General features: G+C 36.1%; 1 protein-coding gene across 2 annotated transcripts in view; it reads right to left on the bottom strand.

Annotated features, from left to right (window-relative positions):
• The window catches only part of ADCY1 (adenylate cyclase 1), a 161,784-nt gene that overhangs the window by 43,333 nt on the left and 99,699 nt on the right, over positions 1–18,752 (bottom strand). For both annotated transcript variants that reach the window (XM_036401820.2, XM_036401822.2), the window contains exons 6-8: positions 15,849–16,007; positions 14,246–14,387; positions 1,447–1,602 (exon numbers count right to left, since the gene is read on the bottom strand). In XM_036401820.2, the coding sequence (XP_036257713.1) occupies positions 1,447–1,602; positions 14,246–14,387; positions 15,849–16,007 (457 nt within the window). The remainder of the gene's footprint in view (positions 1–1,446; positions 1,603–14,245; positions 14,388–15,848; positions 16,008–18,752) is intronic.

Raw genomic sequence — 18,752 nt, 5'->3', positions numbered from 1 at the left:
TCAAAAAAGCTGTTTCTTACATATAATTATTTCCTCTCGGTCTCTTATTTTTATCTCTATTATTATTTTGCCACAGTAGATTTACATCATGTCTTACATATGATCAAGATCCAGTATTTATGTTTCTCAGAAATGCACTGGATTCAAAGCCTTTAAAAACCCCACGTGGTTTACTTTATTTACATGATTTGAGTACTGAAAACTCTAAAGAAACCCTACATTGTAGCACAGTGTATTTATATTCGTATAATATAATACAAATCCATGATGCATTACATAAGTTACAAAAGCCCAGAACAGCAGTTTCTGTTACTGATAGCATTGTAGAACTTCACTGACAGTGTTCTGGCATGAAAAAAATTTCAACAGATCACTAACAAATCCACATGGATATTTTCTGTGTATATTACCATATTTATACATACATGTACACAAGACACAATGCAAAGTATTGCATATCCTTCAAAGAATGTGTGGGTTATTTTTTAAAATACTCAAAGATAACACTAAATTCCAATTGGAAGGCCTTGTACACGGCCAATTTAAAAATCAAATCTGGAGTTTCTGAAAGTCTTCATGGAAACTGTTTTTAAAAGGAGCTAATTGACTTTTTTCCCTTTTTCTGCAGAGGAAACACAAGCACGTATAAAACTCAAAATATGAAAGTTTGAATGCTTTCTGAAAGTAAGATTTAGACTGAATCTTCAGTAAATGAAAAGAAAAGAAAAAAAAGGTGAAGCAATCAGTCAAATTGAATTACTGATTCCAGTGCTCGAATGCTGCCACTTAGTGGTGGAGTGATCTGTGTAATGTTGCCACCTGCTGTCAAAGAAAATGGAATTAGCAACTCTCATAGTTTTTATCCATAAATTTACAGGTAGATTCATATACAGAAAAGAAGCAAACCAGGCTACTAGTATGTAAAGAGTTTTGATTTTTGGAATTACCAGGCATCCAAGAAAGCGGAATTTATATTTGTATTAGGGACTTTTATGTTTAGGATTTGTATTATGGACAAAAAAGGGTTTTGGCTAATCAGTTGCCTTTCATATTTCAGAGAACTATCTAGAGAAAAAAAAAAATTATTCTGTTGGTTTGCGTTTGTCACCATCAACTTGAGACTGGGATGGACAAAAGATGCAAAAGAATATATGTTTGAAAGAATGGAAACAGCCTCAGAAATTCCACTTCCTGCAAAAAAAGCCCTTGATAGAAGCCACAAGGACACCTATGCTGGCTTTTCCAAGAGCAGCTCCAAATTTGAAGGCTTTTATAATTAAATTTGGTTTTTATTTACTGTGGGAATTAGATTTTTCTAGTTCCAGCAGGAACACCACAAGCGTCTTTATCTGTTCGTAACATCATTCCCTATGTTCTCAAAGATGGTCTGCTTGATGCAGTCCTGGAATTGATGCCCAAAGACTGCACTTGGCCCACATGGACTACCTTATCATCATCCTCACACGTCATGACGTTGGAGAAAGGGATCTCCGCTTTGAACATCTTGCGACAGTGCATGAGCTGAACAAGCAGATAGCAGACTGTCTTGAACTTCATTCTCTTGGCAGGCTTAATGTCTGAGAGAATCAGTCCAGGAAATATCTGTTGGTCAGAAAAATAATATTTATAACCAAAATATTGCATTCCCATGCAGACATACACACTTGCAGGCATTTGCACCCCCGCCATGGTCAGAAGAAAATAATACTCTAGTCAAGAAGCAATGCTTTTTGATAAACATCTCACATGTGCAAAATTACTTCATCTTTCTTCATCATGAGATGTAAAGAATCTATAAAACAGGCTTTATGTAAACTCATTCTTAACATTTTGGGAACTGTTCTTTTCTTAGAAATGTGAACTATAAAAAAGTGCATTAATGACAGACTCATAAAAGAGGCAATATTTGTATTTCTTTAATATTAAAATAAATGTTTGAAAATACAGGGAAAATAAGGAGGCAATTAGCATTCTTATTAAATGACGTTAAAAAATATAATTTCAGTCTTCTTTGTTCCTTATTTTGTTACTTCAGCCATAGGAAGTTCATTAAAATCTGAAGAGAATAACTTTTGCTTTAAATATATATATACATATATATGCACCTTAAAAGAAGTGTTTGAGGCATTGAGGTTATAACTCACATCTTATTTCTACAAAGCAAGAAGTGTTATACCACACAGAAATACTCTCAGAGGTTTAAGTATAATCTATTCCTTTTACCACAGAGCTCTTTGTTCAGCAAGGACATACATTTCCTTGGTTAATTCTTAAGCATGTATTTAATGACTGCTGACTTTATTAAAGCCCTAGCACATACTCAGATGCTTTCTCAGATGAGGATATATTCTATCCTCAATATTTATACCAAACTTATTCATCCTTCTGGCATGTGGAAAGTGTTAATGAGAAACATGGCAGGACCCCATGCCTCCTCAGTATGGGAATTCAAGCTTGTAAAATTAATTTCTTCTGGATCAACAAAATAAAGAAGCACAGAGGAAATGGTCCTTAGTTTTCCTAGGTACAAAAGACAGAAAAAATCACTTCCAAAAACTTTACTCAAATGCTATTAAAGTCCACAAATGACAATGAGAATTTGCTGTGCATTATTTACAATACTATGATTTACTAGAGAAGTTTCTTCAATGATCAAAGAATGAAGAAAAAACAGGAAAGCATTTTTTTAATGCATGTTTTCTTGAACAACTAAATTTAGATAGGCAGGGCAAATGACACTGATTATATTCTGAATGGCATCTCAAATATTGGCTTGTTGTTATGTTTAACACATACAGCCATGCACTTTCTGGAAAATCAAGGTTATACATTATTGAACTTTCAATACCTTGTTTAGTCAGTTACACACTGGCTATGAAACACAATAATGACCACAATGTTGCACTTGTTATTTTTCTCCTAGCAGCCATGTTCTCAACATGCGACGGGCTTCAAATGTGCAAAGGTGCCTGGGTGCTTTATTGTACACTAGAAGACTGGCTGAAGCCAGTTAGCATTACTGCACTGTGTTACACTGCACAGTCAGAAGCTGAAATCTGAAAGGACGTTTGTGTATCTAGTGCAGAGTCACTTGTGTAAGGGTAGTTTAACAGTAGCCTGTGTGAAGAGATTCCCAATATGAACCCTTTCTTTCAAGGGCTTTCTGTCAGAAGACTTGCCACTGAATTGCGTAGAAGATACTGTACAAGGATATTCACATACTAATCATCCTTTAGGTATTCCTAAGGACACCAAGTAGATAGTTGTTAGGCTTGAGTATGACAGATATGATCAATTTTTGAGCTACAATTCCCAACAGCTAAAACATACTTTTTGGAGAAGTATTCCACTTGCAAATCTTCCTAATATAGCCATAATTCCCCTAGGAGTTCTACATATTTTACAAAGTCTCTCTATCAACACTTTAATACAACAAAAATGAGCAACTTTCTTGAAACTCCCCCTAGTTTTGCATTTAATTTTATTTTCAGAAATGTACATGTAGATATCTCAAGAGATCATTAGCTCATTGCTCAAACCTTTCACAGTGGACATGGCATTAAGTCAACAATTTTGATGATTTTAAATAAATTATAATTTTAAATAAATTCAGAGACCCATAAAAACTTCCTGGCAGCCTTCATTGTGGAAATGCCACAGTGTAGATGCAAGAGTGGCAAAGAATAGGTAGAGCACCTTAGTAGCAAAAGATCCAAGAAGGCATGATTGTGAAAGGTGATCAAATGTGCATGACTATATCCTCCTACAAGGATTTGAGGTCCTATGAATAGAGAAGAATTTAGACTTTCCTCCATGCAACTTTCTTATAATAGATGTGTTTCTGAGAACAACCTCCAACGTCAAAACTTGGAATGGACTCTGAACTGTGGCCCCTGCCACCAACATAACTTTTCTCCAACCACATGTTTTATTCAGTTTCTTGACTTTATCTTCAAATCAGTATGTAGAATAGTTTTAGCTCGTACCATCAACTGGTTTCTTTTAGCTTAGAAATCTTACAAGCAGATAATACATCAACAGTATGCACTCTTTGTGTGTTGGAAATATAGTGAATTTTTCCAGCTTTTTCAGAGTTAAATAGAAATTTCAGCTCAGGTCACTGAAAAAAAAGGAGTAGTGTGAGATCCCCCATGAAAGAAAAACAAGGACAAACTGGAGTGAGTTTAGCAAACGTTCACCAAAACAATTAGGGTTTTCAAGTGTATGACATACAAGAAGAACCTGAGGGAATTTAGCTCATTTATCTGGAAGAAGAGAAGGCTAAGGAAGGATCTACTTGCTGTCTTTAACCACTTAAGTAGTAACTGCAGAGAAGACAGAACCAGAATAATCCTGAATACTACTCAGAAAAAAGAACAAGATGCAATGGATAGAGTCTGTAGCAAGGGAAATGCTGATTTGATACAAAGAAGTTTACCTGTGAGGAGGATAGTGCCTCAAGAGGCTGCCAGGCAGGGAAATACATAGCACTTACTCAAAGGTGGATCTGACTGCAAAGCCAGCCCTGCTTTGAGCAAGGAGGCTGACCACTTGACCTCCAAAGGCCCCATCCAAATTCAGCTGGTGTGCAATGTTATGAATATTTGTGAACAGACGTACTGTGTAGCTACTGTACTTCATGGCTGGCCAAGAACATGGCCACTCAAAGGACACTGCATACACACAAGCTGGACACACTGACAGTTCTCAGCAGATTCATATAATTTTATTTATAATTTTGGTTGATTTGTTGAGGTGGTTTTGAGTTGGTTTGTTTTGGGTTTTTTTTAATCTAGTGGTTTCAGGACATGTAGGTTCTGCACTGGGACTGAGGATTTTTCATCCCACTACTATATATACACAATATCTAAAATTAAAAGGAATTATCTCTCATCTTTGTCCCATATCCCTTTTTTATTCCTCCTTTTACAGCAGAACAACACTTTTGACACAGTCAACTCAGTGAAATATTTAAGTAATCTCAACTTCTGCTCTAAGTCTATGATAAAATCAGGAAATGCAAAACAATCTGTTAAAACAGACTTAAAAAACCCCCTCCAAATTAATAAACCCAACCCCAGTGTCTTTCCCTCTGCTTTTCTTCTGATCTTGCTCCAGGCCAGCATTACAGGAAAGCTGGACTGCAGCATTCCCATTCCAGCTCATTTTGTCAATGCATTTTACTTTCTCATGTGTTTTTGATCCTTGGGATCATCTCTAATTCTGTTCACTGTTCATTTAGCTCATAATTTTAGGAAAGGTTGGTTGTTTGCTGCAACAGAGCTGAAAAATAAGGTTAAGAGCTGGACTTTTCTAGCAGAGCACTCTGAAAGCAGCCAGGACTATATACAGCTTTGTGAATGCAGAAAACAAACAAGCACTGATTTAAATCCTGGTGAAAAAAACCCAGTTTGAATGTCATGTAATAGTCTGATAAGTACTTAACTGGTGCTCATCTGAGATTCTCAGAAATGTCAGCAGACTGTTATTTCCCTGACTATATTCAAACTCAGTGCATAAATTGGCAAGGAAAAGAAGATATTTATATAATTCAAAACACATTTACAGAAACCATAAATGCTGTAGCACTGTGTCTGTATGTGTTTTCTATCTTCAGGCAGGCAGGACCATGTCTCTTGGTGGTAATATTTGTTCCACGACTATCTTCAAGACATTTTGTCCTAAGATAGGTGAGCACAATTTTTTATCTTTTCTTTCAATCTTCCAATAGTTTAAATCGTCAGATATTTTTTTTACTGCCCTTATGATACATTTTACTTATCACACCTCTACTATCCAATAAGAAAGTGTATTAGGTATTTTACGAGAAAACATAGCTTCTGTAACATTAAATTTTAAAATTCAGAATAGTGTAACCACTTCCTTGACGCAGATGTAGAAAAAGTTTTTAGCAGTTGTAAAGGCAAAACCAATGTCTAGGAGATCAACAACAGAGAAATATCTTCTACCAGTGCCCTACATCTTTCCTTGTACAGATTCCACATTTATGGAGGAAGAAAAAGAGAGAATGATACTGGAGCACATAACTAATTCTATCACTGACAGCCCAAACTGAAGGCTTTCACACTGATGATGATGCACTAGCAGCTTCATAGCTACAGCAGGAGCAATCCTGAGGATGTAGAGCAATACACTTTGCAATATGGACATTGTTCTTCTGTTTGTGTTTGCTGGGTAGTAACACAAGCAATTTATTTCCAGTGTTTGGGTTTTTTAATTCCAACAACTTGAGCAATGCAAAGTCTCAGGCACAGAACAGCCCCTCTCCAGATACAAGCTAGAGCTTCCATTAAATGGCTATGTGCGTGTTAAATCGGCTCTGCTAAGGTATATCTAGGGTGTTAAAATCTGAAACACCCAAATTATGCATTCAGATCTCTAGTTAAATTCCTTGGAAGAAGCTGTGACCCATTGAGCAGAAAGACCACCCCTGGACTCTCACAGTCATGGTGGCAGTGGCAGCGACAGGTAGCTGTCAGTTTGAAAGAAGAAATCTTTAGTTTGTGCCCAGATATGGACTCAGATGTGTGACATGCAGCATTTCAAATTATAAGAATTTTTTCAAATACATTTTTGTTTGCAATGTGCTAATAAAGGAAAGAGTTTTTATGAGTAGTGGGTAAAGTTTTTATATCCCCTGCATTAAATGGGAAGATCTCTTTTTCTGTCACTACTTAGAGTTTAAGAGTCAGAGCTCTAGCACTCCATAAGGGCTGGTAAGCATACAGTCACTTAAGTAAAAATATCATCAGAATCTATTTGTCCAGCAAATGCAAAACTTACAAGAACTAGAAAAAATTCCTTGAAACAAAGTAAACAGAATATTTTTAGAAGAGTCAGATGCCAAAAAAAATCTTAGGGATCTGTTAGGCATACAGATGGATTTACTGGGACATAAGTGCTCTGTGGAAAAAAACAAATTTTACAAGATTGGAAAAAGAACACAATATGAGAACAGTGTAGTATGATCCCTCAAACTTAACCAGAATGATTCAATCAAATTAATTTTGCAGAGAAAGAAATTTCCCACAAATACATATGGAACCTCATTTTTAATGGAAGTAATAAATTAAAAAGATTAGGTGCAGCAATTTTAGACCTATCATATCACTCAATTACTTCCTTCTGTAGCCTTCTTTTTCTTCTTTTAATCAGGTCAGATAAAATCCAATATATTTCTACTAAAAACTCCTAGTAATACATGGATTATAGGCATAAAATTCTTTCACTGTTAAAAGCTCAATTAGAGTATTATTAAGACAGGATAGAAAGCATCCCAAAATCAGTTCTCCCTGTGAAACATTCCAGTTGCTAACAGTAAATTAACAATAAAGTCAAAAGACAAGCACAGGCAGTTACTATGCATTTCATCTATACAAAGCAAAAATATCATCATGAATCTATGTTGTTTTCTGTCTGCTATATTGCATAAGATTCATTCCATGCTGGGGGGAAAAGAATTGAATCGGCCACAGGAAAGACATAAGCAGACAAAGCCTGTTGGCTGGTGATGGAAAAATATAGAGCCTAGTAATTTATTATAATATAGAAGGCAAATAATCTGCTTCATGCAACAAAGCTACATCGATTATCAGTAAAGAAAGCTGTACTCCAAGAAAAAAAATACTGTCTTTTCAAGAAGACAGATGAAATATTTGTTTGTTTTCCTGTTACTCTGTGGTGCAAGGACTGCAATGCAGGATGCTTACAATCTCATGAGTTTATGCTAGATGAAACAACAAAATATTAAAGTGATATGACAGCCTTTGCTACTATTCTTGCAGCTGTAGCATGCAAGTTAGAACAAATACAGAAGGGGTGATTGGGCATTGGAATGGGCTGCCCAGAGAAATAGTGGAGTCACAAGCTGTCAAGGTGTTTAAGACTGGATGTGGCATTCAGTGCTATGGTCTAGTAGACATGATGGTGCTTGGTCACAGCTTGGACTTGATGATCTCAAAGGTCTTTTCCAGCCTAGTTGATTCTGTGTGATTCTGTGTGAATCTCAATTTTCTGAATTTCTCCCTATTTTGTCGTGAGTCAGAGAAATTGTGATCAACCTTTTGAGCTTTAAATCCATCTGCAGTTGACAATAAATTATGTCAGAGGTGTGTATTGTAGATAATTCCTCCAGAGAATAATGACATTTCAAGAGTTTTTACATTTTAAATAGAATTTTCCAAAGGATGTTGCTAAGCTGCATTTACTTACTGAATCATCAATCTTTCAGCTAATTTTCCCTGAAATTCAAAAGACTGAAAATAGTAATTTCCTCTTTCTGAAACATTGTTTTGATTACCCTTTTTAAATATACTACTGTTTTGGGTTTGTTTTTTTTGGTTTTTTTTTTTTTTGCTATGAGTAGTTTTTGGGCAAAAATAAAACTGTGGTTTTAGCCATCTGAATTGGAATGTTTAGGGCATGATTCAACACAACAAACCAGACAGGACACAGAGCACCATGCCTCTAACCAGCATCCACTTCCCTCTGGCTGGATAACTAAATAAGGATCCAGAAAAAAAAAGTGGTTTTCACCTGGATTTTCAGAGTGGGCATAGTATTGCTCAGAGACTTCAGATAAAAAAGCAGGGCTATCCAAGCCACAGAAAGAATTTACTGAGACTGCTTGGCCTGGCTTTCTATGTACATAGTAAGGTAGGAAAAAGTGTCAATCTCTTCAGAGAAAAATCTAGTTTCCAAAGGGCAAACAGATATAGAACTCACTTTCATGGACTTTTCATGACTGTCCATCTTTCCGTGCTATTCAAATAGTAGGTGCAGATAGCATGTGATTTACACTGCCACAAACAGAAGACGACTAATATATTTGAGTACCCCACTGGTGAATAACTCACTAGTGGATTAAAAGAAATTTTGCAGACAGTGATTTGCAATCTATTGGAAGGCAATTATTGATTATGTTTGAGGTAGACTGTAAAATCCAAGAGACCCCTATGAAGACACAGGAATAATTTGTAAATTGTATCAAGAGTACTTCCCTATGATTTTTGCACTCAATGACCTCCATTCCTGGACATAGCTTTATTGCTGTTCATGGTACACTATGGGGAGGCAGCTGGGCAGTGGAGCAGAGAGTACTATGGAGATGGTGGATGGTGTGGACATCTTGGCCCTTGTAGGCCAGAAACCATGGGGACATCAAATAGAAATGTAAAGAAGGAAGCCAAAAGATATGTGGTACTTTGTTTTAAGGTAGTCATGTAAGACTGCACCTGTAAGATTGTGGTTAAGCAATATCGCTAAGTAACATTAGTATTGTGATTATTGCTTGGCAGTGGAAAATTTTGTTCAAAGCTACGAGAATATATAAACCGAGCTTTAGATAGAATAGATGACTTCACAACTTCACAACTTTACAATAAACGACTTCTTGCTTGCACCTAAGTGGAGTCCTGTCTCTCAATTGCTGGCAGTATATAGCAGTATTTATCTCAGCCTTGTTTCTGGAGCCAGCAAAGTTACACCATGAAGCAGGTTCCCTTAAGGCTGGCAATGGGTAACAGTGATGGCAGGCCAACTTCTGTAAAGGTAAAAATGAACACATTCTGAGAAATCTTTCCCTTCATGAAAATTTGATCACTTCTCCTCACTGCTTAGCTATCTGTAGAAGTACCTTTAGGAATTTTACTTAATTGGCTGTGCTGGGCTGTTTCCTCAGCTTTTGAAATAATGAGTCCTTTCAAAACCAGAGAGGTGCCACCACAGAGTGAATTGCTGCAATAAATACAAAGAAGTGAGGCCAAGTTAAAAACCACTCAGATATCACTGAGGCTGGACCCAGCCTCAGAGGTGTTTTACTGCAGGAGAATCAGACTTTCTAGAGCAATCAAAGAAAGGAAGCAGACAGTCCGGCTAAGATCCCTACCTCTGCTGTGCTTCTGGGAGTCAGCTATGCCAGTAGAAAACTGAGGCAAAGATGCTTTGACTAATGTCAGTGCTGACAATGAAAGAAGAAAGGATTCTGAGGAAAGCCAGATACAGTCTATTAAAAAAATTGAAATAAATTAAATTTTAGGCAAACAGTTTGAATGTCATAACAGGATTAGTCAGATGGGTTACCAAGAAATCATTAGTAGAAAAAGTTATTTAGCTAGTCTAAACAGTTATAAAGTTCTTGTAAGGGGCTCTGAGATTAAGAGATATGGCCTAGATTTTTTTTTCTTGAAATAAAATCTATATAAAGTAATATTTACTATACTTCACAAAGTTAGAATTTTTTGAAACTAAGAGAATAATCATGTTTCTAAAGCACAGAGTATGAATCTTGTGAATATTTAATATATTCAATTTTATATATTAAATAGAAATATATATGTTTTTCTATCTGGATCAAATCTCCTTTAAAAGCCCAAGGCATTAATGTGTATGGTCAGTTTTGTGTTTACTTACATAAATCAAAATTTTCAAATTTTCTCTCAGGGCAGTATTTTTGTCGCATGACTGTAAGTATTAATATCAATATAAAATATCAAGAAGATATAATCAAACTTTACTTACTTAAGAGAAATGTGATAGCTTTTAAAAAGCTAGTAACTTTATCAGGGTATGTATCAGGAAACGTATGAAAAAAGCCCTTTTGCATAAGTTTTTAACTATGAAAATCAGCAAAAAAGATTCTTTTAATTAAAAAAATTCTGCCAGTGGAAATCAGATTCATTATATAAGTGTGTTTAGAAGCTGAATGTAATTCAGTCAATTATGCATAAATATTACCTAATAATAACAATAATAATGGAATCATAAAATGGTTTGGGTTGGAAGGAACCTTAACGATCATCTAGTTCCAAACCCCTACTGTAGGCAGGGACACCTTCCACTAGACAAGTTTGTTTAAAGCCCCATCCAATCTGGTCTTGAACACTCAGGGTTGGAGCATGCACAGATTCTCTGGGCAAACTGTTCCACCCTCACAGTAAAGTATTTCTTTCTGACAAGTAACTAACCAACTCTTTTTCAGTTGGAAGCCATTACTCCTTGTCCTATCACTACAGCTCCTGCTGAAGAGTCTCTCTCTGGCTTCCCTGTAGGCTCCCTTCAGATACTGGAAATTGCTGTGATGTCTCCACACAACCTTCTCTTCTCCAGGCTGAAGAGCCCCGATTTTCTCTACCTGTGTTTGTTGGGGGAGGTGCTCCAGTCTGCTTGTCAACTTTATGGTCCTCCTTTGGACTTGCTCCAACAGCTCTTTGTTGGAGGAAGGAACTTATGATGGGGGTATCAAAACAGAACTGCAGGTGGGGTCTTACAGAGCAGAGTAGAGAGGCAGAATCATCTCCTTTGACTTGCTGGCTACTCTCCTTTTAAGGCAGCTCAAGGCACTCTTGGCTTTCTGGGCTGTGAGCACACACTACCAGCTCATGTTGAGCTTTCATCAACCATCACTGCCAAGTTCTTATCCATAGTGTATTCTCATTCATTCTCACCAACCTGTAGGTGCACCTAAGATTGCCCCAACCCAGCTGTTGCTGGCCTTATTGAGCTTCATGAGGTTCACACAGCCCCACCTCTCAAGCCTGCCCAGGTCCCTCTAGATGGCATCCCTTCCTTCCAGTATGTTGACTGCTCTACACAGCTTGGTGTCATCAGCAAACTTGCTGGAGGTGCACTTTCCAGGTCATTGACAAGGATGTTGAACAGTATTGGCCTCACCATTGACCACTATGGGACACCATTTTTCACTGGTCTCCAGGTGGACAATAAGCTGTTGACTGCATAGACTAATAGATAATAACAGACTAATATATTCTTTACCAAAATAAAAACTGTAACAAAACAAAAAAAAAATTATTCCTTCAGTGGCTGCTTAGTGGTGCTCTCACACTAAACTAGCAAGCAGATCAGATCACAAAAGTTAGCTAATTCGACGGAAGATTTAAAAGATGGGAATAATTTATAATTTGTTCATATTTAAAATGTAACTGGTACATGAATGAGTCATGTTACACTGTTATTATCATTCTTGGCTAGAGTGACAGTGATGAAAAATTTTCCTGTCAGACCAAATATAGAAGAATGTGGGGCATGTGTCTTCTGAACAGATAATGTTTAACAAAACTCCAGGTGGTCTTATTTTTGCTTCAAATTCAACATATTCTTGGTCATCTGTTGCTCATAACATTGATTTTCATTCCACTTGGTATCATACCTGCCTGAGTCAGCTCATGTTAATGTCAGAGATGATATATAATAAAAACTGCATTTCAGCTGCCGAGGTTCAAGAGGAAGGAATGCAATATTAAACCGGAAGATACCTACATTCGCCAGGTGAAACTCTCTCTTGCCTGTGCTTCATGGGTAGCCATCTATTTTTATGTCTCTAAAGAGGCAGTGAATGAATTGGGCTAGGAGGGAACAGCAGGTGTTTATTTAGAAGGCAAATATGCTATTATGTAGCTTGTGGTCAGTGATCAGTATGCAAGTGTACAAAGACTGGGCATAGCTGTGATGGACTGTGACAAACAGCAAAGTGGCATGCTGATTGACCTGTGAGCCCAGTGGAAAAACCAGTCAACACCAGTAAAATTCATGAAGGGTTCTTTCATGGCTGACACGCTATTGGTGCATGCTGGACAGCTAATGTTAGCCAAGCTGTGGAGCAGCCTCTGCCATTTCCACAGACTCTTCAGTGACACCCATGGGCAAGATGGCATCTGGGTTTATGTAGCTGATGACAAACCAAGCAGTCCTTTCTCACCAATCACCAGCAGTTTCTCACCAATCTTGCAAAGACAAAGAAATGTGTGCTCTCACAGCAGTACACTCTCACACTTGCACATTAAACATGCATTGACCTGGGTTCCTTCCATATGTGATTGTCAAGCTTCTGTTCCTCAGTCACTGTTTTTTGTAGCAGAATTGTTTTTCTATGTAAAAGTCATACTAATTCCCTTTTGTCTCTCCTTGTCTTTTTGCACCAATAAATGGAACAATTTCCTGAAATTCTTCTATTTATTTCCTTAATATGAAATGAAACCTGATAAATTATTATATAAAAATGAAATTATACATAATGCTGAAGGATTGAAAACAACAGAAAACTAATACAATCTAACAGCAATAAGCAACACACCTACCTTGAATAAACTCTTCCTTTCATTTTCTTCCTTATTTGGATTGATTAATTTAGGAAATACTGATTTCCTAAAAAATGCTAGTACTGATTGCAAGAAAGCCACCAAAAACCAATCTCACTGACTGCCCAAACAGAATTTAACCCACAGTTGGTTTTCCAACTGTTTTCTTTCATATTATCTAAAACTGAATTTAATCATATATACCAGAGGAACAAAATGAGAAATTGCATGATTTTCATAGTGCATGAGAAAACTCCATCTCTCTAATAAGAAGATGCTTCAGAGGAAGTACATAAAATCACTCTTGCAGCAGCCTTTCCAGAATAAAACAATGGGATTTTCAATCCCAGAATCAAATTACCCTGGTGACTGGATTCCCAACATTTTCATAAAAACTCAGATAGTCATCAAATTAAGGCCAAAAAACTGATTGGAGATAGGAAATTCAAGATGACCTGTTTCTTTGTGGTTATGTTTTTCTCAGACACTTGATGGTTAAAACCCTCAAATATGGAGTTCTGATATCTTAAAAACCTGGTGTGTATAAAGACATCACTTTAAAACCTGACCAATACTTTCAGAATTGGGTAAAATAATTTTCCCCTTGAAGGTTAAAATCCCTGAATTAAACTTATTTGCACAGAGTTTCAGAAGATAAGGGTGCAAAACCCTGTATCCCAAATTCTCTGGCTGACATAAAAAGCAATAAAGTTTCTCTTGGCCTGTTATCATGTTATGATAGATAACTTCAAATATAAGCCTGGTGATGTAGAAAAGGTTTACCAAATTGAAAATGTTTAAACAACAGTTATGGACTTTCAAGACTTCTACTGCGTTCACAAGAAACATTTTTCAGTAGAACAAAAGACTGTGCTCAGTAACCAGTTGAAGAGGAAAGGTGTGACTTGTAGTCACACTGTTGGAAAACCACTGTCATCACCTCACCACATGCTGAGATTCAAAATGTTACCATTTTGAGTAAATGGTAACTGCTGAGCCTTCAATAGTGTTTGAAGAGCTTTCAGGAAAAAAAAAAAAGCAAACAACAAAACAACCTAGCATTGTCTCTGCTTTCAGAATAGCACAGAACAGTTTTTAAATTATGAAAACATATCACTGAATAGGCATACCTTCCTACGATGGGATGGCACAATAAAATATGTTTCAATATTATGCTTCTTCAAGAAACTATTCCTTTCATGACCGTATCCTGGTTCTACCTCGTAGTCCCCATTTAGGCACTCTAAGGTGGTCTTTGTAATGTGAACTTTCCTGGAGAGAAAATTAGACATTATTGTTTAAAGCAAAGATTATGAGCTTCTTGCTACCAAAATACACTCCTGTACAGAAGGTCATAAAGAGATCAAGAGGTCAATTTACATGCAAGACCATAGGTTTGATGAAAAAAAAAAAAAAAGTTATGTCTTGTACTTTTAGCCAAATTGAGCATGGAAAAAAATTCTATTACATGCATTTTCTAAGCTTAGGCAAAGTGAACAGAAAGACAACTGTTGACTATCCAAACACTTGCAGATTTGCTGTTTTGTAGAGTGTCTGCACATGATCTTCTACATTGTGTGGCCTTCTTAAGTTTTTACCTCAATGGCTGCTTGGAAAAACATCCTGCTGTTTGAAACTTGTGACATCACACTCCAAACCTCTCTTGTGTGTAAAGCAGAAACTTCTTTTTCTGTTTCACTTCACATCTCTGACTCATATTATTCATCCACTCTGTTTCAGAGGAAGCTTTCTGACTCATTTTGTTTTGGCAATACACCAACCTTTAATATTATTTTTGAGTTTTCTTATCCTGAAAAAGTTCTCACATTTTCTCCTGAAAGACCCCATATATTTGAAATGTCTTCAGAAAAGGTATCTGAAAAAATTTTACTGCTTTCCTCTATAAACATGTGTTCAGATTTTTTTCCACTGGGTAACTTTAAGATAATGTATAAAATACTCTGCCAAAATTATCTAAAGTAGATGTATATAATAAATAAAAATTTATCATTATCACAAAAAAAATTAATTGGTTCCTTTGTCCTTCTGTATAGTAATCAAGATCTCTCAAAAATCAAAAACAGTATGGCAGGTCCTAGTCTAAATTTGAGCTACGCACAGAACACCCATGCACCTTTGCAAATGTTCACTGTGTGTATTTAAATTGTGACCAAGGCTGTGCAATGAGTACTTCAAGTTCCAGGACATGCCCTGTGGGTTGGCTGCAGGTTTATGTGCTACTGTATCATTTGCAAATGTCATCAATATCTGAGTTCAGAAACTGTTATGTCTTTTCTGTACCATACAACTAGTGTTGGAAATCTGGCCATGTAAAAGGAGCAAGGCATCCCCCTCCCCCCTCAAAGTATAGAGGTGTGTAAGGGTAAAAAATTCCTGGAATGGCTACAGGGTTTTACTTTTGTAACATGAAATGATCAAAGTCTAGCATTCTTACATTCCTAATATTGTCTCATTCCTACTTTTTAGATTCGGCAACTTCTAAAAACAATTTTGTTTTAAAATGTTTTACTTCTAATCTAACATATTACTTATGCAAATATCAAGATCATTTGGAAAATTCCACAGGATAAATCACATATTATATTGATTGCTCCTGCCAAATACAATCCTTTTCCTCAACAGCAATTACCTTGAAAATGCCTTAAAAAATTGAAGAAATTCTTCACCCATAGAGTTTTCTATTTTTTTTCCTACTTCTTTTTTCAGACTTACCCAGGCAGTCCTCCAGCTTCCATTACATTAGCTAATGTCACATCATTTGACCAGACATCATATTGCCATTTTCGGAGACCCAGGACCCCACAAAGCACCCTGCCTGTATGCAATCCAACTCTCATGTTGAGATCAACCTCTGTGGCTTCTGCAACAGATCTGTAATGGACAGCATCAGAATTATTATTTAGATGATGACTGCTTTTCATTTTCTCTTCTCCCAAAATTAACACATATATTTATACATGACCAAATAGAAAGGGTCTTATAAACCTGAAATGGTATATTCCGGTACTGTTCTCTACCTTCACTAGTTTCAAAGCCTTAATTGCAATTCCCAAAAAAAAAAAAAATTGTTATATTTTAATTACTGTTGAACCAAAATATCAGTATTTCTAAATTTCTTGACCATTTCTGTGAGAAAAGAAGCACTAATTGAGATTGTCAATGTATAAATAATTATTTCCAATCGACTATGTTCTAATTCGTTCAATTACCCAGTTACTAGAGTACAGGACGAAGAAAATGACAAAAGTAATAAATCATTGTAAGAACAGCAGAGTGAACTAATATCATTCCAAAGCTCCCATAAGAGTGGCACTGAAACAACTTGTGACTAGTCTTGCACCCGTAAATGAAATCTAATGTTCAGAGATTTTCACTGTATAGCTGGTAAAGGATGAATTAATCTGCAAAATTTTTATTAAAAGAATATTTTTTTTGTGCCACAATAAGGAAAGATTCTTCATTTCTGTGAACGAAGAGCATGCTATGACTTGCACTCTGCACAAAGTTGTGAACACTGAAAAGGCACTTTGAAGCGAAGAGTCTTAAATATTACATGTTATTTAATAACACTGTAAATAGATTTTTTTCAGGTCTTTCTGTTAGACAAACACCTGTCATTCCACAGTGCAGTTACTTTCCAGAAAGTGATACTATCTCTGAATAAAGGAAACCGATTATCACTGTAAGAATTTATTTTTATTTGACTTTCCTAATTTGAATTTTCCAATGCATTTAATAGAACAAGACCTTAAAATAGGACTCTAGCTATCATTTCCCCTTGGCCTTCATTGACCAATTTTTTTTTTCAAGTGTCATCCAGTTACACTGGATTTTACAGAGATGCCTTTAGAAAGATTTTTCAACTATTTCAGAAGTTGTACTTGTTTAAATAAAATTAACAAAAAGGTCAGCATAGATCAAGATGTGGGATGTGCAGCAAAGATACTTGGCTTCAATTTAAATAAGAAACCCTTCACCTATGAAGCTACATTCCATGTCAGCCATCACTAATGTCAGTAACATGGAGATCTCTTTTATCTCCACAGGGAATCTTGGCATAACATATTTTTCATATGTTGCATATTCTATGCAACAGCACAGAAAGGTTTATGCACAGCTTTCTGAAAGATTAAACATTTCCTTTTCCTATTCCTACTCACTGCAAGTCAGCTCTTCCTCACTCAGTATCTGTTCCCAGTCAAGCCTTGAATATGACTTCAAGGAGTCCTAAAAGGATTCTAGTGTTACAATGCTTTGTTGTGCACATGATTTGACAGATCTTTGAGGAAATGAAGGACCCTAATACCATAAGCCACCTAACAACAAGCGACTGCACTTTGTATGTTCACCTGAGCATGTGTATTGTGTCATTACCAGATTGACCTTACACCAAGCCAACACCTTGCAAGATAAAGCCCTTCAGGATTACACCTTGTCTGCCTATGTTCTCCTGCATAATTAAGAACCTATGTAATAATCTTAATTAATAAACCCGCAAATGTTTGGGTTTCTCTGTTCAAAAATGAGTGTGGGTTTTTTGTTTGTTGGTTCCCTCCTCCTCCATTGAAAAAAAACCAAAAACCTCAGACTAAATGTATGTGGAAAGACAGTGAAATCCAGACATGGATAAAGTTCACTCAAGGCTTTGACATTGCTTTGTCTGACTGGAGTAAATTTAGTCTCCTTTTAGAAATGTTAATAGAATAACAAAAAGTAAATGAAAAAAGATGAGTTGAAAAATAGAACATGACTGATCATACTCCTTGTTCAATAAGCTGAACTCTATAATGCACCAATGAACCATAAAGCAGAACCTGAAAGAAATTTATGTTTTGAGCAAAAACTTTCCATAAATAGTCACTTAGTCAAAAATATAAACTGAGAATACATTTCTACATCTTCCCCAGAAGGTACAATGTGTTTCAGAGATGCTTTCATCATTAAATTTGAGTAGGAAAAAAAAGCTCATGAGAAGTTCATTACATTTTTTGAGTTTATCTTGTAGACCTTTGTGCTCTTTATGCAGATAATTTCCATAAATAAACCCCACTGAACTATCAGAAATGAGGAATATTAGGTAATATTTAAAGAAGAGGCTTCAAATTTAAATTCAGAGCAGTAAAATGACCATGTTTCTAAATAGCATCAACATTTCTACCATAAAATATCACAAAAATGTCCAGTAAGGTATTTTAAATTATAAATACATTTCTGAGACAATATCAGCACTTCACAAACCAGCTAGGAACAGGAAAAAGGACTTTCTCAAATAAATTATTAATTATAACTTATTCTCTCATAGTTCCTATACTTAAGTTTTCCAAATGTTAACACAAGAGTAGGCCCAAAAACAAATGGAAATCAAAAAGACATTTTCTTTTTAAACCAATTGTGTTCAGAATCTAAGGAACTGACTAACAAGAAAAGCATCTACCCTGACAGCTCAAGTATCCAACAAAGCCTTTAAATTTTAGTTCCCTCCTTAACTACAAGTATTTGATGTGCTGCTACAAGGCATGAAATTAATTTAGATTGCCTGCAGAACAGCTTCAGACCTGTGCTCCTGAGCATTTTGTTTGAAACAAAAAAACTCTGCATGCCATTTCTTATAATTAC

This window comes from Molothrus ater, chromosome 1, assembly GCF_012460135.2.
Source record: "Molothrus ater isolate BHLD 08-10-18 breed brown headed cowbird chromosome 1, BPBGC_Mater_1.1, whole genome shotgun sequence".
In the NCBI taxonomy this organism is placed as follows: Eukaryota; Metazoa; Chordata; class Aves; order Passeriformes; family Icteridae; genus Molothrus; species Molothrus ater.
The sequence above is the reverse complement of the archived record's forward strand: the minus strand, read 5'-3'. Positions and strand labels throughout refer to the sequence as shown.